The sequence below is a fragment of the Dipodomys ordii genome, unplaced genomic scaffold, assembly GCF_000151885.1.
Source record: "Dipodomys ordii isolate 6190 unplaced genomic scaffold, Dord_2.0 Scaffold180, whole genome shotgun sequence".
Classification (NCBI taxonomy): Eukaryota; Metazoa; Chordata; class Mammalia; order Rodentia; family Heteromyidae; genus Dipodomys; species Dipodomys ordii.
Genome location: NW_012267396.1, coordinates 1,228,874 through 1,248,598, shown reverse-complemented (window position 1 = coordinate 1,248,598; position 19,725 = coordinate 1,228,874). Strand labels below are relative to the sequence as shown.

Below are 19,725 nucleotides of genomic sequence, written 5' to 3'. Positions count from 1 at the left end.
GGCGGCCGGCGCCCCAAGCCCGCGGAGAAGGGGGCCGGGTCCGAGGGCCCCGACCCTAACCCGGTGCCCGGTGGAGGGAGGTGGGGCGGGGCCGGGGCCGCAGCCTGGCGGCCCTGCCCCTCCTCAAACTCGTTCTCCGGGAACTCGGAGTGGGGCTGGCTGGGTCCTGGCTGAAAAAAAAGAAAAAGAAAACGCCCGGTGGTCATTGAGAAACAGCTCGGCGGGGTGCCCGCCTCTCCTCCAGTTCCGGAAGCTGCGGTAGACAGCTGGGGGAAACTGAGGCCCGGGGCAGGACCCAGAGCTGAGCCTCCTCCCCGCCTACCCCCCCCCCATGCATACTGGGTGTTTGCAAATGCTTGCAATTTGGTTATGGGTCCCAAAGCAGAGTCTTGGGGGCGGGCGAAGGGGAACAGGACCACCAGGGTGGTGGTCGTGGAAGTGAGGGGCCTGAGATAATTAGACGCCTGGGACCCTGTTTTTTTTGGCCTTGGAGGAATCGATCTCCTGCCTCCCTGGGTTGAGTCTGAGTTTGAGTCAGCCTCACAGAAAAGGGAGAAAGTTCCAGCCCCTTTGACAAATAGAAAATAGCAAGTACCAACTTGCAAGCAGAGCCGGGGATTTACAAATGTTCTGTCTTGGGAAGTCAGGGAAAGGGTTAAACTGGGCTTGGAGGGGGGAGGGCGGGCAGGCACTCCAGTAGCCAATACCTGCCAAAGTCAACACATGCCCAGGAAAAGGGGGGGGGGGAATCTGTCCAGCTGGCAGGTGCCTCCAGATCATACCTGGGCTCTACCAGCTGCTTACCTGAGAGCAAAGTCCACACGTGTGGTGCAGCCTGGGTGTCCCCCTGCCCTAGCCTTGAATTTCTGAGCAGTGGTTATACCCTGGGTATCAATACAAACTCTCTAGAAAGCATGTGGGAAGCCTTCCTCCTGTCCCTTTGTCTTATTCACAGCTGTGTCCTTGCCAGGAACAGCCCCTGGCACAGACAGGCTGGGTGTGTTCATTGAATGAATAAAGAAACTCATTTGGGCCAGGTGCTGCTGGTTCGAATCTCTGATCCTAGCTACTCAGGAGGCTGAGAGCTGAGGATCCTGATTCAAAGCCAGTGTGGGCAGACAAAGCTGTGAGATTCTGATTTCCAGCTGATCAGCAAAAAAAAAAAAAGAGAGACTGGAGATGAGGCTCAAGTGGTAGAGGGCCGGCCCTCAGCAGGAAAAGTCAAGGGAGAAGGAGAAGCTTTGAGTTTGAGCCTCAAGCCAGGCTCTGGTGCCTCATGCCTGTCATCCTAGCTACTCAGGAGGCTAAGTTCTGAGGATCCCAGGTCAAAGCCAGCCTAGGCAGGAAAGTCTGTGAGACTCCTATCTGCAATGAACCACCAGAAAACCAGAAGTGATGCTGTGGCTCAAGTGGTAGAGCGCTCGCCTTGAGCTGAAGAGCTGAGGGACAGCATCCAGGCCCAGAGTTCAAGCCTAACAACTGACAAAAAAAAAAGAGTTTGGAGCCTCAGTACTAGTGTACACACACACACACACACACACACACCTCATTTTAGGCTCCCAACCAATGAAGTTTTGTTGTTTTTTTTAATCGGTTGTGCCTCTTAAACTCAGGACTTAGGAGATGTCCCGAACCTCTTCTTTTTTTTTTTTTTTTTTGGGTCCGGTCATGGTGCCTGAACTCTGGGTCTGGGCGCTGTCCCTCAGCTCTTCAGCTCAAGGCTAGCGCTCTACTACTTGAGCCACAGCGCCACTTCCGGCTTTTTTCTTTTTGCTTATGTGGTGCTGAGGAATCGAACCCAGGTCCTCAGGCATGCGAGGCAAGCGCTCTACCACTGAGCCACCTTCCCAGCCCCCTGAACCTCTTCTTGCTCAAGGCTAGTGCTCTACCATTTGAGCCACAGCACCACTTCTGTTTGTTTGTTTTATTTTTGTCGGTCATGGGGCCTGAGCTCTAGGCCTGGGCACTGTCCCTCATCTCTTCAGCTCAAGGCGAGCACTCTACCACTTGAGCCAAAACGCCACTTCCGGCTTTTTCTGCTTATGGGGTGTTGAGGAATCGAACCCAGAGCCTCATGCATGCCAGGCAAGCGCTATTCCACTGAGCCACCTTCCCAGCCCCACTTCCTGGTTTTGAATGGCTAATTGGAGATAAGAGTCTCATGGGGGACTTTTCTCCTGGGCTGGCTTTGAACCGCCATCCTCAGATCTCAGCCCCCCTGAGTAGCTAGAACTACAGGTGTGAGCCACTCCTGCCTGGTCATCCAATGGCCTTTTATGGTAGGAACTAGGAAAGGCATCCCGTTTTCCAGAAGAGGATGTTGAGAGCCAATCAGTGAGAACAACATAACGCCAGGTGATTTGGATCTCCACCTGGCAGAGCCAGCATTTGAACCCAGGCCAGGTAGATCCACCGAACCTGCCATTGGTGTTTGATTGCGTCCTTCAGGGCTGCGGTCGGCTGCAGCTGCGGATCCCCCAGGTCTCCGAGATGGCGTCAGCCGGAGACCCCCCTGCGGGCCCCCGGGACGCTGCCGACCAGAACTTCGACTACATGTTCAAGCTGCTTCTCATCGGGAACAGCAGCGTGGGCAAGACGTCCTTCCTGTTCCGCTACGCCGACGACTCCTTCACCCCGGCCTTCGTCAGCACCGTGGGCATCGACTTCAAGGTCAAGACCGTCTACCGCCATGACAAGAGGATCAAGCTGCAGATCTGGGTGGGCCGGGGCTGCTGCTGGGGGGTTGGTGGGAGGGGCGGGCGGGAGGGGGAGGGGGTAGCATGTCCCCCGGGAGAGGTGACCCAATGGAGGGGCTGAAGAGGAAAGTGGCATCTCCGGCCAGGGCACAGCCCCTTAGATGCCCTCGCCCTTCCTCTGTCCGGTCTGCAGAGCCCCCCACCCCCACCCCAGCTGCTGGCAATGGTTGTCATGGTAACAGTGGAATGAAGATGGAGCCCTCCTAGCCCAGCTCCATCTTCGTGGCCACTAAGTGGTCCCTGGAAGCAAGGTCAAGGGGAGGGGGCAGTGTCATGCCTCCCCCATCAGACTGGCACATAAGGGCAGGTCCATTCCTCCCCCAGCGGACTGGACATGAAGGCAGGTCTGCCTCCCCCAGCAGACTGGGGCATGAGGGCAGCTCTGTGCCTTCTCCATCAGGCTGGCACATAAGGGCAGGTCCGTGCCTCCCCCATCAGACTGGGCATGAGGACAGGCGTGCGCCTCCCCCATCAGACAGGGTGTGCGGGTAGGGAGCAGGTGGACCGCAGCCGGCTGACCGCTGCTCCCGCAGGACACGGCGGGCCAGGAGCGCTACCGCACCATCACCACGGCCTACTACCGCGGCGCCATGGGCTTCCTGCTCATGTACGACATCGCCAACCAAGACTCGTTCACCGCCGTGCAGGACTGGTGAGGCCGGGCGCCCCGCTGACCCCCGCCCCGGGCCTTCCCGGCCCCCAGCCCCTGGCTCACGGCCCTCCCCTCCACAGGGCCACGCAGATCAAGACCTACTCGTGGGACAACGCCCAGGTCCTCCTCGTGGGGAACAAGTGCGACCTGGAGGAGGAGCGCGTGGTCCCCGCCGAGGACGGCCACCGGCTGGCCGCCGACCTGGGTCAGTGCACAGCCCCGCCCCGGCCTCCAGGCCCAGAGCCAACCCCAGCACCCGGCTCCATTTTGGGGGACCCGCCCAGAAACACTCCTGGAACCCCAGATCATTACAGTGGAAGCTGATTTTTCTCTTTTTTGTTGTTGTTGATGGTGGGTGGGGCTTGAACTTTGGGTCTGGGCGCTGTCCCTCAGCTCTTCAGCTCAAGGCGAGTGCTCTACCACTTGATCCACAGGGCTACTTCCAGGTTTCTGGAGGTTTATTGCAGATAGGAGTCTCACAGACTTTCTCCCCGGGCTGACTTTGAACCGAGATCCTCAGATCTCAGCCTCCTGAAGCTGATTTTTTGGTTCATTATCTCCTTTCTTTCCTTCCTTCCTTCCTTCCTTCCTTCCTTCCTTCCTTCCTTCCTTCCTTTCTTTTCCATCCTTCTTTTTTTCTTTCCTTCTTTCTCTTTTTCTCTCTCTCTCTCTTTCCTTCCTTCCTTCCTTTCTTTCTTTTCTTTCTTCTTTTTCCAGTCCTAGGGCTTGAACTCAGGGCCTGGGCACTGCCCCTGGTCATCTTTTGTTCCAGGCTGGCGCTCTATCACTTGAACCACAACGCTGCTTTTTTTTCTAAATGGCTCATTGGAGATTAGAGTCTCATGCACTTTCTACCTGGGCTGGCTTCGAACCATGATCCTCAGATCTCAACCTCTTTTTTTTTTTTTGCGGGTCATGGGCCTGAACTCTGGGCCTGGACGCTCTTCAGCTCTTCAGCTCAAGGCTAGCACTCTACCACTTGAGCCACAGCTCCACTTCCAGCTTTTTCTGTTTATGTGGTGCTGAGGAATCAAACCCAGGGCCTCATGCATGCAAGGCAAGCGCTCTACCACTGAGCCACCTTCCCAGCCGCTCTGTAAGATGCTCATCTCCAATAAACCACCAGAAAGCCAGAAGCGGTGCTGTGGCTCAATGTGGTAGAGTGGTAGCCTTGAGGGCAAAAGCTCAGGGGCAGTGCCCAGGCCCTGAGTTCAAGGCCCACGACTAACAACAACAACAAAAGTAGCATTGAAGTTCGCCTGGGCTCGGAGGCCTCCCCCACCCCGGGAGGGTGTCTCATGAGTACCCCACGGTTTGCCCGTGCAGGTTTCGAGTTCTTTGAAGCCAGTGCCAAGGAGAACATCAACGTGAAGCAGGTGTTCGAGCGCCTGGTTGACATCATTTGTGACAAGATGAACGAGTCTCTGGAGCCCACCTCGAGTCCCGGCAGCAATGGGAAAGGCCCGGCCCTGGGGGACGCCCCACCTCCCCAGCCCAGCAGCTGCAGCTGTTAGGGGTGATAACCCCCGCCCCAAATCAGCCTTCTCCTGCCTCGTCTAGGACAATGACTGAGGCACGAGCCACGGGGGCTGGCTCCAAGCTCAGAGCACCCCCTTCCCTCCTGCCCGCACCCCCTCTGCCCCCCGCGTGCTCCCCTTTGCTTCTAGAGCCACGAGCCTCAGGACAGCTGGGCCTGGGGTCCTGGCTGTGTGCGAACTTGCTGCTTCTGTGGCATTCTCGTGGCTGGCCGTGGGCAGTGTGTCCTACCACACATCCAGCGGCGTCACCCGTGCCTTGCACTTCTGCCCGGCCACCCCCGGCACCCAGCCTGGTGTTTACAAGCTGCCTGAGGCTGGGCGCTGGTGATGGCTCCCGCCTGTCATCCTAGCGACTCAGGAGGCTGAGATCTGAGGATCCCAGCTGGAGGCCAGCCTGAGCAGAAAGACCGCGAGACTAATGAGCCACCAGAGAACCGGAAGTGGCCCTGTGGCTCAAGTGGTTAGAGCACTTGCCTTGAGCACAAAGAGTCTCAGGGACGGCGCCCAGGCACTGAGTTCAAGCCCCACAAGGGACAGAAGAGAAAACAAAGCTGCCTGAAGTTGGGGTGTCTTGTCCAAGTTCATGTTCTGGTAGGTGGCGATCACCTGTTTTTCTCAGGTTCCCTCAGCCTGGTCTTCAGCCAGCTCTGTGAATCGCCTGGATGCCATGGTTCCAAGCTGGGGTGATGATTGGGGTTCCCCCATTACAGAGCCCCCCACCCTGCTCACAGAATGCTTGTGCAATACCTCCCCTCAAGTCCAACTGCTGTATGGAGCCATACCCTGGCAAGGGGTCCCCAAAGTGCCTTGGTCTCCCCCCCCACAATCTTTCACCCACTGCACCTCTGATGCTGAGACATTCTAGAACATTCCGTGTCTTTTCTTTTTGGGGCTTGAACTCAGGGTCTTGTGCTCTCTTGCTTGGCTTTTTCCACTCAAGGCCGGTACTCCACCACTTGAACCACAGCTCTCCTAGCTTTTTGCTGGTTGGGGATGAGTTTCACGCACTTTTCTGTCCTGGGCAGGCTTCTAATTGCAATCCTTAGATCTCAGTCTCCTGAGTCGCTGGGATTATAAGTGTGTCCAGCTTTCTAGAACATTCTGGCCACGGCAGATGGGGCTGAGAATTACCCAGCTCTTAATATTCCCACTGAAGACTGTCTGACCAGAGACCAGGGCTTCCCTCCTTTCTGACTGGTTGTATTTTAAGCAAGATCTTTACAAATCTCAACATCCTGCGCAAAAAGGAAGTTGACCAATGTCCACACAGTCAGGCTGGCTTGTGTGTGTGTGTGTGTGTGTGTGTGTGTGTGTTACTAGGGTTGAGCTCCAGGCTACACACTTGCTAGGCAGGAGATCTACCATTTCAGCCACATTCCCGGGCCTCTTGCTTTTGCTTAAGCTTTCTTTTTTTCCCCCAATATGGGGTCTCTCTCTCTCTCTCTCTCTCTCTCTCTCTCTCTCTCTCTCTCTCTCTCTGCCTGGTTGAGTCTGGACTGTTTTCCTCCTATTTGTGTTTCCTTTGTAGCTGGGATGGTAGGTATATGCCACAGTGCCCAGCCCTTCATTGATTAAGATGGAGTCATCCTGCAGATTCAATGTTCTCAGCCTCCTCCCTAGGGATATGTGTGAACCACAGGGTCTGATTCAAGTTCAAATTTGTTTTGTGGGAGTTCTGTTTACCCTTTATCAGTGGACCTACTGATATCTTCCAAGAGAAGGTGATTATTTATATATGGCAATACATCATTTGGAGTGCAAGTGAAGCATTTTGTTGTTGCTTTAACATTCAAAGGCATTTAAGAAAAGATGCTTGGGGTGGGGAACAGGTGCCAGCAGCTCACACTGTAATCCTAGCTACTTAGGAGGCTGAGGTCTGAGGATCATGGTTTGAGGCTGGTTGGGTTAAAAGCGTCCTCAAGACTCACTTTCTAAAATTAACTAACCAAAAATGCCAGGCTGGAGATGTGGCTCAAGTGTGATACCCTGAATTCAAATTCCACTACTGACAAAAAAAATTACCTGTTTTGGGGTTCTCTGAAGAGAACTCAAGGTGAGCCAATGTCCTTGAAAATCATGGGGTATGGGTGCTGTTTATGGGCAGAAATTAAACCAAAGACCACGAGAAACCTCTGTCTTCCTCCCTCCTTCCCTCCCTCTGCCTTTCTTCCCTCTTGCCCTTTCTTGCTTTCTCTGGGGATCATTTTCTGTCTTCCCTCCTTCACTTAAAGAACCTGGCGGTGAAGCTGTAATCGTGCTACAGCCTCTCCCTGGCATTCCCCAAATCTACCCAGGCCACCATCTCCATCCTCAACCAACTCTCCTGGGCACCAGTCCTTTTCCATCCAGTTAGGATGGATGTGCACTTTGTTCCACACGAGAAAAAGAATAAAATCCCAGGAGGCTCAAACACTATTTGTTCTTTGATTTGCCCGGGTGAGCTGCGGCTGGAGGCCGCGGCGTGTCGAGAGGAGGCCAATGGCCATTTGTGGTGCGCAGCGTTTTCTTCAGGCTGGAAGGCCCACTCGCTCTTTGAAGGTTTTTTTGGGACACCTAGGGGATTTGTAAAGCTGACTTGTGGGTGTGTCCCTGAGGGCGTTTCTAGAGATGATTGACTTGTGGGACAGCACATGGTGCTGGAAGACCTGCCCTGATTGTCACTGGCATCATCCAATAAGCTGAACGCATGGATGGAGCAAAGGTAGGAGAAAGTTCATCAGCACAAGCTCCCTCTCTGCTTCCTGGCCACCACGAGGTCTGCAGCCTCCTCTGCCTCCAGTCTACCATGGATGCAAACCTCTGAGTGTGAGCGGGAATGAACTTACTTTTGTTTTTCTAGGGTGTTGTTAAAAGGGATTCACTTTGATTTAAGGAAAAGGTGAAGCTGGCTGCCTGTGGCTCACGCCTGTCATCCTAGCTACTCAGGATCTGAGGATTGCAGTTCAAAGCCAGCCCAGGCAGGAAAGTCCATGAGACTATGATCTCCAATAAACCACTAGAAAACCGGAGGTGGCGCTGTGGCTCAAGTGGTAGAGTGCTTGCCTTAAGCTGAAGAGCTGAGGGACAGCGCCCAGGCCCAGAGTTCAAGCCCCAGAACTGACCAAAAAAAGAAAATAGCAAATGTTGAACTTGACAGGTAGGGGTTTGTGGGGCCCACAGACTGTGGCTGAGTCTGACCTAGTCGGATTAAAGAAGGGTTGTATGTATTTCTCAGAATGAAGGTGCTGGAAACAATTCCCCCAGTTCATACTGAATGGCACTTGGAGGTTGGGGCTTGGGGAGCACGTTTGTGTTAGGTGAGGTATTGAGGGTGGAGGCTTGTGTAAAGAGAGACCTGAGTCCCCCAGACTTACTTGGTGTCTTTATGCAAAGCCGTATGTAGCTTTGGGAATCTAGAGGGTCCCCACGCACAAGAAGAACCTTGGCAGGTCTGGTAGACCTTGAAACTCTCAGCCTTCCAGATCAGAAACTAAAGCTTCTTTGTGTGTGCTCTGGTATCAGGGTTGAACTTGTGCTCTGGGTGCAGTCCCTTAGCTTTTTCATTCAAGGCTGGCGCTCTAGCACTGAGCCTCAGCAGCTCAACTTCCTGAGTTGTTGTTGTTGTTTTGCTGATCGGTCAGAGATAATAGTCTCATGGACTTTACTGCCCAAGGTCAGCTTTGAAGTTGGATCCTCAGATCTCAGCCTTCTGGGTAGCTAGGATTAGAGATGTGGGCCACCAGTGTCCAACCAGGTCTTTTTTTTTTTTTCTGCTCCTGAGGCTTGAACTCAGGTCTTGAACTCTGTCCCTGAGCCTCTTAGTGCTCTATCACTTGAGCCAAAGCACTACTTCCAGCTTTTTCTGAGTTGTTTATTGGAAATAAGAGTCTCACAGACCTCTCTCTGGACTGGCTCTAAACTACAATCCTCAGATCTCAGCTCCCTGAATAGCAAAGATGACAGACATGAGCCACTGGTGCCCAGTGCAAACCTCTTTATAAATAACCGGCCTCAGATTTTTCATGATAGGAACAAAAACAGACTTGCACACTGTCCTACTCAAGGTATTCCAAACTCAAACCATTGCCAGCTGAGGTATAAAAGAAAACCAGAGAAGCCGGGAGCCGGTGGCTCACGCCTGTCATCCTAGCTACTCAGGAGGATCGCAGTTCAAAGCCAGTCCAGGCAGGAAAGTCCATGAGACTTTTATCTCCCATTAACCACCAGAAAACTGGAAGGGGCGCTGTGGCTCAAGTGGTAGAGCGCTCGCCTTGAGCTGAAGAGCTGAGGGACAGCGCCCAGGCCCAGAGTTCAAGCCCCACGATCAAAAGAAAACCAAAGAGACAGGAATGAAGGTGGACAGTGGCTTCTTGGATTTCTTTTTAAATTATTATTACTCTCCAAAAGCAGCGAGTGTCCCAGAGAAATAAAAAGTGGGCTCCGTGCCCAGCAGCCTGGTGGACTCGGGTGTCCCATGCTCTCCAGGCCTCACTGTCAGCCCAGCTTGATGAACAGCAGCAAAGTGGCAAGAATTCCTGGCAGCTGCAATGGGAAAAGAACAGAACACTGCGCCATCCCTGGAAACTTCCAAACTAGAATCAAATTGGAGTTCACAGGGCAGTGGGGGAGACACCCTGGGGTAGAAAGTGGAGGGCTGCATTTTCCAGAGGGCTAGAGATCTGTCTGGGCCAAGTTAGAGCCACTTTGGTCCTGTGAACAGTGATTCCAGGGAAAAGGATGGAGATTTTGTATGTATAATACAAATAGCTGTTCCTGCCTGACCCTAAAGAACTACATATCCCAGAATCCTCTGTTCTCTGACCACTATTAGATTGCCCAATAGGAAGGCCTTTGCCCTTGGACTTCCTGGAAGGTTTGTCCAATAGGAAGTACCAAGAGGAAATATGGTCAGGTGGGAGAGCAGAGCCTGGAGCATTTGTTCATTTGTTTATATTCCTTCTCTCCTCCCCTCCCCACCACTTAGCCTCTCATTGATGTTCTGCTTAATGGTTCATTATTGCAAGGGGAAATAGTAAAGGCTCCAACTATTATCATTTAAATGTCTAGCCTCTCTTTTTATTATACCTATTTGGAAGCTCTATTTTTAGGTGCAAAGGTTTCTATTTTTATATTACACTTATTTACATTTTACACTTGTACATATAGATCATACATTTGGAATCCAGTATGTTTCCTTCTGACCTGATCCTTTTATAAAATGTCCTTTGTCTGCCTATAATCCTTTGTCTATAAAAACAAATGTCTTCTTTTCTTTTGTCATGGGATTTGAACCCAGGGCCTGGGTGCTGTCCCCGAGCTCTTTTGCTCAAAGCTCTCCCACTGCTGGGCGCCAATGACTCGTGCCTGTCATCCTAGCTACTCAGGAGGCTGAGATCTCCAGAATTGAGGTTCAAAGACAGTCCGGCAGAAAAGGGCTAGAAACTCCATTTTGCAAAATGACTGGCAAAGCCAGGCGCTGTTGGTTCACGCCTATAATCCTAGCTACTCAGGAGGCTGAGATCTGAGGTTCCCAGTTCCAAGCCAGCTTGGGCAGAAAAGTCTATGAAACTCACCTCCAATAAACCACCAGAAAACCAGAAGTGGCGCTGTGGCTCAAGTGGTAGAGCACTCACCTTGAGCTAAAGAGCTGAGGGACAGCACCCAGGCCCAGAGGTCAAGCCCCATGACCAACAAAAAAAAAGATTGGCAAAAAGCTGAGCTGGAGGCATGGTTCAAGAGGAAGAGCACCAGCCTAGGGAGTTGGGAGACTCTTTGAGGTCAAGCCCCAGTACCAGCAACAAGCAGCAAAACCTCAGTGTGTCCCAGAGAGGCTGAGTCTTACCTGGATCATGGCTGCCCCCAGAGAGACCCCACTCAGGGTTAGGCTGTGAGTCCTGGTTATTTTGAGGAGTTTGGAGAAGCATCCCTGAGAATATAAATGTGAAAGCAAGCAGAGGAAGGCAGTTAGGTGCTCATCGAAGCTAGGGCTCCATGAAGCCCAGACTTGGGGCCACCCCAAAACCACCTCTGATTCAGAGAGAAGAGGATGTGTCCTAAAGACCAGACTCCTCTTCTTCTTTGTTGTCAGTCGTGGGGCTTGAACTCTGGGCCTGGGCTCTGTCCCTCAGCTTTTCAGCTGAAGGCTGAGCTACAGCGCCACTTCCAGTTTTTGGTGGTTATTGGAGATAACAGTCTCATGGATTTATCTTTGTCTGGGCTGGCTTTGAACAGCGAACCTCAGATCTCAGCCTCCTGAGTAGCTAGGATGACAGGCAGGAGCCACTAACGCCCAACTAGCTTGCACCATTTATACCTGACAATCTCATTCTCAGATCTGACTTCTAAGAAAATGGAAAAGGAAACCCTAACTCCTCTTGGCAGTTTGGATCTAGAATGTTCCCAGAGGCTCATGGATTAAAGGCTTAGCTTGCAGCTCAGTGCTATGGTAAAGCCTTTAAGAAACAGGGCTCAACTGGGTGTTGGTGGCTCACACCTGTCATCATAGTTACTCTGGAAGCTGAGATCTAGAGAATCAAGGTCCAAGGCCAGCCAGGTAGAAATGTCCAGGAACTCTAGCTCTAGAATTACCAACTACGGCTGGGAAGGTGGCTCAGTGTTCCATTCCTCAGCACCACATAAGCAGAAAAAGCCGGAAGTGGCTCAAGTGGTAGAGGGCTAGCCTTGAGCAAGAGCAGCTCAGGGACAGAACCTAGGCCCTGAGTTCAAGCCCCAGGACTGGCAAAAAAAAACACGCTGGAAGAATGACAAGTGGCAGAGTGCCAGCGGAGCCAATAAGCTAAATAAGCATGAGACCCTGAGTTCAATCCCTGGTACCAACACACACACACACACACACACACACACACAGAGGTGGGATTTACTTGGAAGACTTAGGTCTTCCAAGGGATGAAGAGATGGATGCATACTCTACGCTTGAAGAGGGAAGATTGTGTTCTCTTCCTGTCTCTCCTTCATCCCTTGTCCATGAACTGAGGTGTTTCCTCTCCCATGTGCCCCCCAACATTATTGTTACCTTGCCACCACCTTCCAAAATGACCATGCCAACCAACTGTGAAACCTCTGAAAACTACAAGGCCAAAGAAACCTTTCTGCTTTTTAAATCCATTACCTCAGGTAATATGCTACAGTCACAGAAAACTAACTGACACAGCCAACGAAGCTTCACTTACCAGAACGAACCAAACACAGAATGAGAGTTAATTTTTGTCTCCCCTTTGCTAGGATCTCCACCAATAAGTAACTGGTTTTAAGTCCACAGGGCGAGGGGGGGCGGGGGGGAGCAATACAACCAAATCCTGAATTACCTCGTGGTGGATGACTTCCGTGGATACATTTTGCCCATTACAAGTTGGAGTGCCTATGGATTTACAGCAGCCCCTGGGGTAAGTGTGGCCAGTTGTCATTTGAAAGGAAGAGCCAGAGAAATCCGTGTAGTTATTCACCCCACAGCACTTTAGCTGTGGGAAGAAAAACAAGAGATTAAAGTCTTCTTTTCAAGTAATTAAATGCAGTAAAAAATCACAATCCCTGTAGCAACAATCCAGAGCAGTCCTAATAGTCCTATGGTGGCCCAGAACCTTCCATGGCTCTTCATCTGATCAGGATAAAAGGTAAACTCTAAGCCAGGTGCTGGTGTCACATGCCTGTCATCTTAGCTATTCAGGATGCTGAGAGCTAAGGATGGAGCTCACTTAATCCAGTCACTGGTTTCTTTAGTTTTTGCTTTTGTTTTTTGTCAGTCATAGGACTTGAACTCAGGGCCTGAGTACTCTCCCTGAGCTTTTGTGATCAAAGTTAGCACTCTACCAATTGAGGCATGGCTCTACTTCCAGATTTTTGGGTAATTAACTGGAGAAAAAAGTCTCAGAATTAGCCAGGCACTGGTGGCTCATGCCTGCAATCCTAGCTACTCAGGAGGCTGAGATCTGAGGCTCGAGGTTCAAAGCCAGCCCGGGCAGGAAAGACAGCAAGACTCTTATCTGCAATAAACCACCAGAAAACAGGAAGTGTCACAGTGGTTCAAGTGGTAGAGCAGTAGCCTTGAGCTGAAGAGCTGAGGGACAGTGCCCAGGCCCAGAGTTGAAGCCCTACAATCAACAACAACAACAACAAAGTCTCAGTTTTCCTACCTGGACTGGCTATGAACTGTGATCCTCAGATCTCAGTCTCCTGAATTGCACGATTTTCAAGTATGAGCTACCATGCCCAGCTACTACTCCTAGCTTATTGACTGTGATGGAGGGTCTTAGTAACTTCTGCCCAGGTTTCTTGGAAGCCTGATACCACCAAATACGCCCAACAGAAATGGCTGAGATGGTCAGTCTCCTGTGGTATCTATTTGACCCCAATTTCCTGAAAAAGCCAAGCTCACCTTCTCCATGACCAAGTTCCACTTTGCTGAGAAGTCATCTGGCTCGTTGTAACCTTTGTAATTCTTCCTCAAGGTGGCAAAGTTGTGCTCCAAGGCCACATCTCGAACCTTCCAGAACAAACCAGAAACAGAAGAAATGAACACAACACAGCCAAGGGGGACCCAAAGTTTGTTTGTTTGCGCTTCCTTTGCTCTCCTTCCCCTCAGCTCAGGGTCTGTGCTAGAAAGCGGTGTCTTCAGGCTGCCAGGTCACCCGCCCCAGTGGGGGAACACAAAAGGGTGGGGGTGTTTGCCATCAAGTGCATCTGGTCCTCCCCATCACTGACGAACCAACTTGAATCATTGGCTCTTTTTGAATCGCCCACAAGCCGGGTACACCTACGATTTGGCTGGAACTGGATTAAAGAATTGAGTAGAGAGCCTGGTGAGGTGGTGCACGCCTGGAATACCAGCTCTTGAGAGGCTGAGGCAGGAAGATTGGGTTTCAGGTTTGACAGGGTTCCTTAGTAAGCAGTTCAAGGCCAGCCTGGTCTGGCTAAGTAGCAAGATCTTGCCTCAAAAAGAGGAGAGGAGGGGAGAGGAGGAAGGACAGGGGGAGGGAGGGAGGAAGGGAGGAAGGGAGGGAAGTATACAGAATATTTCCGTTTCTATTTTTTCATGCAGCAGCACGCGGCTAAAAGCGCCCAGGGGAGGAGAGCGCGGCGTCTCCCTCCCACCTTTTTCTCTCTGCCCAGAAAAGTTCCTCCCACTTCACACTTGTCCCTGCTTCTGTTTCCTGTGTCCCCAGCGAGGCCCTGACGCGAGTCCAAGCCGAGTGTGGCTGCATTAGTTCCCTGATCTGCAGCCGTGCGCGTAGTCCCCGCAGGGGCCCGTGGAGCGCGCGCGGCTCCCCGGGGATAACTGAGATGCGCGCTCCACCCAGGACCTTGAACTGCTCAGCCCTGGGGGCGCGGCTCAGCGCCGGGGGCGTGGCTCTGCCATAGGGGCGTGGCTCTGTCCTAGGGATGTGGCTCAACATAGGGGTGAGACTCAGCGCTGGGGGGCGTGGCTCTGTGGTGAGGCATGGCTTGGAGGTGGGGGCGTGGCTCATGCCTGGGGAGGAGGCTTCACGGGCAGGGGTGGGGCTCCACTCAAGGGGCGTGGCTCCGTGGTAGGGTGTGGCTCCATCCTGGGTGGGGCTTAGTGGTGGGGCGGGGCTCAGTCCTGGGAATCTGACTCTGAGGTAGGGGCGTGGCTCAACAGAAAAGATAGCTCAGCGGCTTAGGCGTGTTGCAGTGGTGGGGGCGTGGCTTCTCCATGGGGGCGTGGCTCTGTGATAGGGACAGGGCTCAGGCCGGGGGCGTGGCTCCTCGGGATTGGGCGTGGCTGCGTGGTGGGGGCGTGGCTTCCACGGAGGTGCAGGTGGGAAGTGTGATGTGATTTCATGCAGCACCTTACTTACAATTGGAAAGAAGGCCAGGATCACGGAGGTGGCTGTGATCTCCACGATGAGGACGGTCACCATGAACAAGAAACACTGCAAGACAGGGGGTCGTGGCCCTGCGGGGCTGGCTGCTACCCATGCACCCCCACCCCATCGCCCTTGTACAATGTCAAAGAACTCAGGCCAGGTGCTGGTGCTCTGTCATTCTAGCTACTCAGGAGGCTGGGATCTGAGGATCATGGTTCAAAGCCAGCCCAGGCAGGAAAGTCTATTAGACTTTTTTTTTTCCATGCAGACAAAGAGTATTGGAGGGAGAGCAAACTGTGGGCCTGCAAGAAATGGAGGTATGTGGAGACAGAGGAGAAAGAAGAAGAGAAAGAGCCTTATCTCCAAAGAACCACCAGAAAACCAGAAGTGGCGCTGTGGCTCAAAGTGGTAGAGTGCTCATCTTGAGGGGAAAAAGCTCAGGGGTAGCACCAAGGCCCTGAGTTCAAACCCCACGACCACCACCAACAACAACAACAAAAAGAATTCATATCTGGGGCCAGCCATTTTTATTTCTCCCATTACTTCCTTGAATGTTAAGAGGCCAAGCGTGGGACACTTGGGGGAGTTGCTAGCTGGACCCCCATTTGGGGAGGCTTAAAAGGAGTCCTTAAAGAGTTCTGGGGCAGGGGCTGGGAAGACAGCTCTGTGGTAGAGTGCTTGCCTCGCATGCATGAGGCCCTGGGTTCAATTCCTCAGGACCATTTAAGCCGAAAAAGCCGGAAGTGGTGCTGTGGCTCAAGTGGTAGAGCACTGGCCTTGGGCTGAAGAGCTGAAGGACAGTGACTAGGCCCAGAGTTCAGGCCCCACGACCGGAAAAAAAAAAAGCGAATGAAGGGACTGAGAATGTGGCTTAGTGATAGAGTGCTTACTTAGCATACATGAAGCCCTGGGTTCAGTTCCCTAGTACCATTTAAAAAGAAAAGGCTGGAAGTGGCGCTGTGGCTCAAATGGTAGAGTGCTAGTCTTGAGCAAAAGTAGTTCAGGGACAAGCCAGGCGCTGGTGGCTCACGCCTGTAATCCTAGCTACTCAGGAGGCTGAGATCTGAGGATCGAGGTTCAAAGCCAGCCCAGGCAGGAAAGACCATGAGACTCTCCTCTCCAATGAACCACCAGAAAACAGGAAGTGGCGCTGTGGCTCAAGTGGTAGAGAGCTAGCCTTGAAGCTGAAGAGCTGAGGGACAGCACTCAGGCCCAGAGTTCAAGCCCCAAACAAAAAAATCTAAGCAAATGAAAGCCAGGTGCTGGGGGCTCATGCCTGGAATCCTGGCTACTCAGGCTTGGGCAGAAAAGTCCATGATCTTATTTTCAATTAACCACTTACAAACCGGAAGTAGTACTGTGGCTCAAACTGGTAGATTGCTAGACTTGAGCAAAAAAGCTCAAGGACAGCACCCAGTCCCTGAGTTCAAGCCACGCAACCAACAAAAAGAAAAAGCAAATGACTGGGTACCTGTGGGCCAAGACTACTCAGGCTAAGATCTGAGGATCAAGGTTCCAAAGCCAGGCAGGGCAGAAAAAGTCAGGAGACACTTATCTCCAGTTAATCACAAAAAAAAGTGTGGGGGGCGAGTGGAGCTGTGGCCCAAGTAGTAGAGTGTAGCCTTGAGCACAAGAACTCAATGGGGGCTGGGAAGATGGCTCAGTGGTAGAGTGCTTGCCTTGCATGCATGAGGCCCTGGGTTCCATTCCTAAGCAGAAAAAGCTGGAAGTGGCGCTGTGGCTCAAGTGGTAGAGCGCTTGCCTTGAGCTGAAGAGCTGAGGGACAGCGCCCAGGCCCAGAGTTCAAGCCCCACAACGGACCAAAAAAATAAAATAAAATAAAGAAAATGAAGGTGAGTGGGATGGTCCCTGCCTCCAATCCTAGCTGCTCAGGAGGCTGAGATCTGAAGATCATGGGCCAAAGCCAGCCTCGGCAGCAGTATTGGTTAGACTAAAGAGAAATTAAACTTCAAATCAACTCAGATAACATTCTGAGAGGCCTGTGAAAGCAGAGATGAAAGTCAGGCATCAGTGGCTCACGCCTGTCATCCTAGCTGCTCAGGAGGCTGAGATCAAGGATCATGGTTCAAAGCCAGCTCGGTCAGAAATGTCCCTTTGAGGGCCTTCTCTCAATTAAGCACCAGAAAACCAGATGTAGTGATGTGGTAGAGAGCTGGGCTTGAGCAAAAGTGCTCAAGAACAGTACCCAGGCTCTGAGTTCAAGTCTCACAATTGACCAGAGGGGAGGAAAAATCAGGAGAAGAAAACTTTGGGGAATAGAATATATTATATATTAATGTAATAGGTAATTTAATAATTTATGAGTTTAGTGAGAGGAGAAAAGAGCTTCAAACCAATGTATATCATAATGGATGTGATCAAGCAAGATTCACAGCTGGGCGCTGGTGGCTCACGCCTGTAATCCTAGCTACTCAGGAGCCTGAGTAGCTGAGGATTGCGGTTCAGAGCCAACCCAGGCAGGAAAGTCCAGGAGACTCTTATCTCCAATAAAAACCACTAGACAACCAGAAATGATGCTGTGGCTCAAGCGGTAGAGTGCTCACCTTGAGCTGAAGAGCACAGGGACAGTACCCAAGCCCAGAGTTCAAGCCCCATGACCTACCCCCCCCAAAGAAAAGAAAGCAAGATTCACTGTTCAAGCATATACACTGTGTGTGTGTGTATATATATATATATACACACACACACACACACACATATATATATATACATATGATAACTATATATATATATATATATGCATGGAGTGAAAGGCTTTGTGCATGTGTTTGTCAGTGGTACGTCTTGGACTCAGGGCTTGGGCACTGAAACTTTTTCCACTCAGGCTGTCACTCTACCACTCAAACCACACTTCTCTGGCTTTTTGCTGGCTAATCAGAACTAAGAGCCTCACAGACTTTCCCGCCCAGGCTGGCTTTGAACCTCGATCCTCAGAGCTCAGCCTCTAAAGTAGCTGGGATTACAGGCGTGAGCATTGGCACGCTGTAAGAAGTACTTCCTGCTTATTTTTCATTTATTATTATTACTGTTACGATATTTTTGGCACTTCTGCAGTTGGAACACAGGGGGGCTTGGGCTTGTTAGAGCAGGTGCTTTACCACTTGAACCACGACCCCAGCCTGAATGTGTTCTGTCATATAAGCCACAAAGGGGAGGAGGGATGGGGAGCAGGGGGAGGGTTGTGGTTCTGGGTGCAGATCCAACTTACAAACAAGAGAGTGCCTCGGCTTTCTTTGGTGGCTCCGTACCAGCCGGCCAGGGCGAGCGGGATGATCACACACCCCAGGACCAGGAAGAGGTAACCAAAGTGGAGCAGGTATGCACAGGACAGCCCCAGGACTGTGGTCATGGACGCCCGGCCATACTTCACACCCAGGCCCAGGGCAATGAGGATGACACCTGACGCCTGCACAGCACAAGTCAGAGAGGAGGGAAAAGCCATAGTTAAGGGCTCCGCAGAACATTCCCCAGGCCAGCCGCTGGTGGCGCGCGCCTGTCATCCGTGCTACCCAAGGAGGCTGAGATCTGAGGATCATGGTTCAAAGCCAGCCCTGGCAGGAAACTCTGATCTCCAATGAACCCCCAGAACACCGGAAGTGGCGCTGTGGCTCAAGCGGCCGGGCGTTCGCATCGCTTGAGCCAGAGATCTACACACAGTTCCGGGCCCTGCCGCTAGGGGTCGGGGCTGAGCTGGCCGCTCTGTTCCCAGCATGCTCCACTCCCGCCAGCCTTGCCCTGCTTGTTTTGGGGGATGGGGGGGGCGCGGGGAGGAATATCTCAGATCCCCATGGGATCTCCCTGCTGGCTGGGCAGGAAGGGCAGAGACCCACCGAGGGTTAGGGTGCTGACACACTTACAGCCACCACACCGTTGAAGCAAGATATTAGTTTCTTCAGCGAGGAGTAGGGCGTGTGGGTTTCCGTCATGTTTGTCCGATGGGGGGGTCTTGGAGGTTTAAGTCAGCATCTTCCCACACAGCTGGGCTACTGCTGGCCAGGTTTGTTTGCTGTTGGAGGTCTTGGGGAGGGGGTGAATGAAGTTGGCTTGCTCCTCCCCCTTTGTCTCCTGGCTGCTTGATTGGTTTCCTGGTCTGCTTCCCCCCACCCTCCTTAAGGGCTGGCCCAACAGGTGCCAGCCTCAGGCCCAAGCCTTTATCACATCACAATCGGATGCACAGCAAAGCGCTGCTGGTGCCCTGGGAAACAGGTGTCCGACCCCCTCCGCCCTTCCCACTGTCACCTTCGGGGGGGGAGTCCTGATCATTTGTGTCATTGACACAAACTATGAAAGGACAGGGACCTGGGATGCCCTGTGCTGTGTCCCCAAAACCTGGCCCAGTAGCCTCTGAAGGAACACGATGCAGAATGCAGGAATCGAGAGGCTCCAGCCCAGCCCGGTGACAGTTGTGCCTCTGGGCCTAAGGCTTACAAAAGATCGTTTGAAAATAAGAACCCAGCTCACGCCTGTTATCCTAGCTACTCAGGAGGCTGAGATCTGAGGATCGAGGTTCAAAGCCAGCCCGGGCAGGAGAGACCGTGAGCCTCATCTCCAATAAACCACCAGAAAACTGGAAGTGGCGCTGTGGCTCAAGTGGTAGAGCGCTCGCCTTGAGCTGAAGAGCTGAGGACAGCGCCCAGGCCCTGAGTTCAAGCCCCACGACCGACAAAAATCAAAACAAAAAAAAAAAGGACTCCGGAAGTGATGACTGGCCCCGCCTCTCATAAGCCCCGCCCCTTATAACCCCGCCCCTACCGGGCACTCAGAGAAGCCACGCCCACCATTTGTCCCACCCTCTCTTAGGCAATCCGACCTATGGATAGCATCTCCAGGCCAGCCCCACCCCTCATAGGCCCCTCCCACCCCGAAGCACCGCCCCTTCGTCGAAACAGGCACCGCCCCTCCCCGCAGCACTTCCCTGGGCTTCATTGCTAAGCAAC

The 19,725-nt window shown here is 52.5% G+C and overlaps 2 protein-coding genes across 3 annotated transcripts; one reads left to right on the top strand and one right to left on the bottom strand.

Annotated features, from left to right (window-relative positions):
- The first annotated feature begins 2,485 nt into the window (after positions 1-2,485).
- Positions 2,486-5,311, top strand: Rab3d (RAB3D, member RAS oncogene family). Its single transcript, XM_013033991.1, has 4 exons — positions 2,486-2,718; positions 3,290-3,408; positions 3,489-3,613; positions 4,735-5,311. Exons 1-4 carry the CDS (start codon positions 2,491-2,493, stop codon positions 4,920-4,922), a joined length of 660 nt encoding a protein of 219 aa, XP_012889445.1. The 5' UTR covers positions 2,486-2,490; the 3' UTR covers positions 4,923-5,311.
- A 4,094-nt stretch (positions 5,312-9,405) lies between these two features.
- On the bottom strand, positions 9,406-18,714 carry Tspan16 (tetraspanin 16). Of its 2 annotated transcripts, XM_013033996.1 has the most exons (7): positions 18,646-18,714; positions 17,997-18,194; positions 14,759-14,833; positions 13,318-13,425; positions 12,251-12,403; positions 10,768-10,851; positions 9,406-9,467 (listed from the first exon to the last, which is right to left on the bottom strand). In XM_013033996.1, exons 1-7 carry the CDS (start codon positions 18,712-18,714, stop codon positions 9,420-9,422), a joined length of 735 nt encoding a protein of 244 aa, XP_012889450.1. In that variant the 3' UTR covers positions 9,406-9,419. The 2 variants fall into 2 exon arrangements, with proteins under 2 accessions (XP_012889450.1, XP_012889451.1); XM_013033997.1 differs by lacking the exon at positions 14,759-14,833.
- Positions 18,715-19,725: the final 1,011 nt, after the last annotated feature.

What these genes read in the sequence shown, in the direction of transcription:
- Rab3d (XM_013033991.1), top strand. Translation starts at nt 2,491, where the DNA reads ATGGCGTCAGCCGGAGACCCCCCTGCGGGCCCCCGGGACGCTGCCGAC. An exon ending in GGATCAAGCTGCAGATCTGG is followed by an intron (nt 2,719 to 3,289) that starts GTGGGCCGGGGC and finishes CTGCTCCCGCAG; the next exon opens with GACACGGCGGGCCAGGAGCG. An exon ending in CCGGCTGGCCGCCGACCTGG is followed by an intron (nt 3,614 to 4,734) that starts GTCAGTGCACAG and finishes TTGCCCGTGCAG; the next exon opens with GTTTCGAGTTCTTTGAAGCC.
- Tspan16 (XM_013033996.1), bottom strand. Translation starts at nt 18,714, where the DNA reads ATGACGGAAACCCACACGCCCTACTCCTCGCTGAAGAAACTAATATCT. An exon ending in GGAACTTGGTCATGGAGAAG is followed by an intron (nt 12,404 to 13,317) that starts GTGAGCTTGGCT and finishes TTCTTCCCACAG; the next exon opens with CTAAAGTGCTGTGGGGTGAA. An exon ending in TGGGGGCAGCCATGATCCAG is followed by an intron (nt 9,468 to 10,767) that starts GTAAGACTCAGC and finishes TTCCCATTGCAG; the next exon opens with CTGCCAGGAATTCTTGCCAC.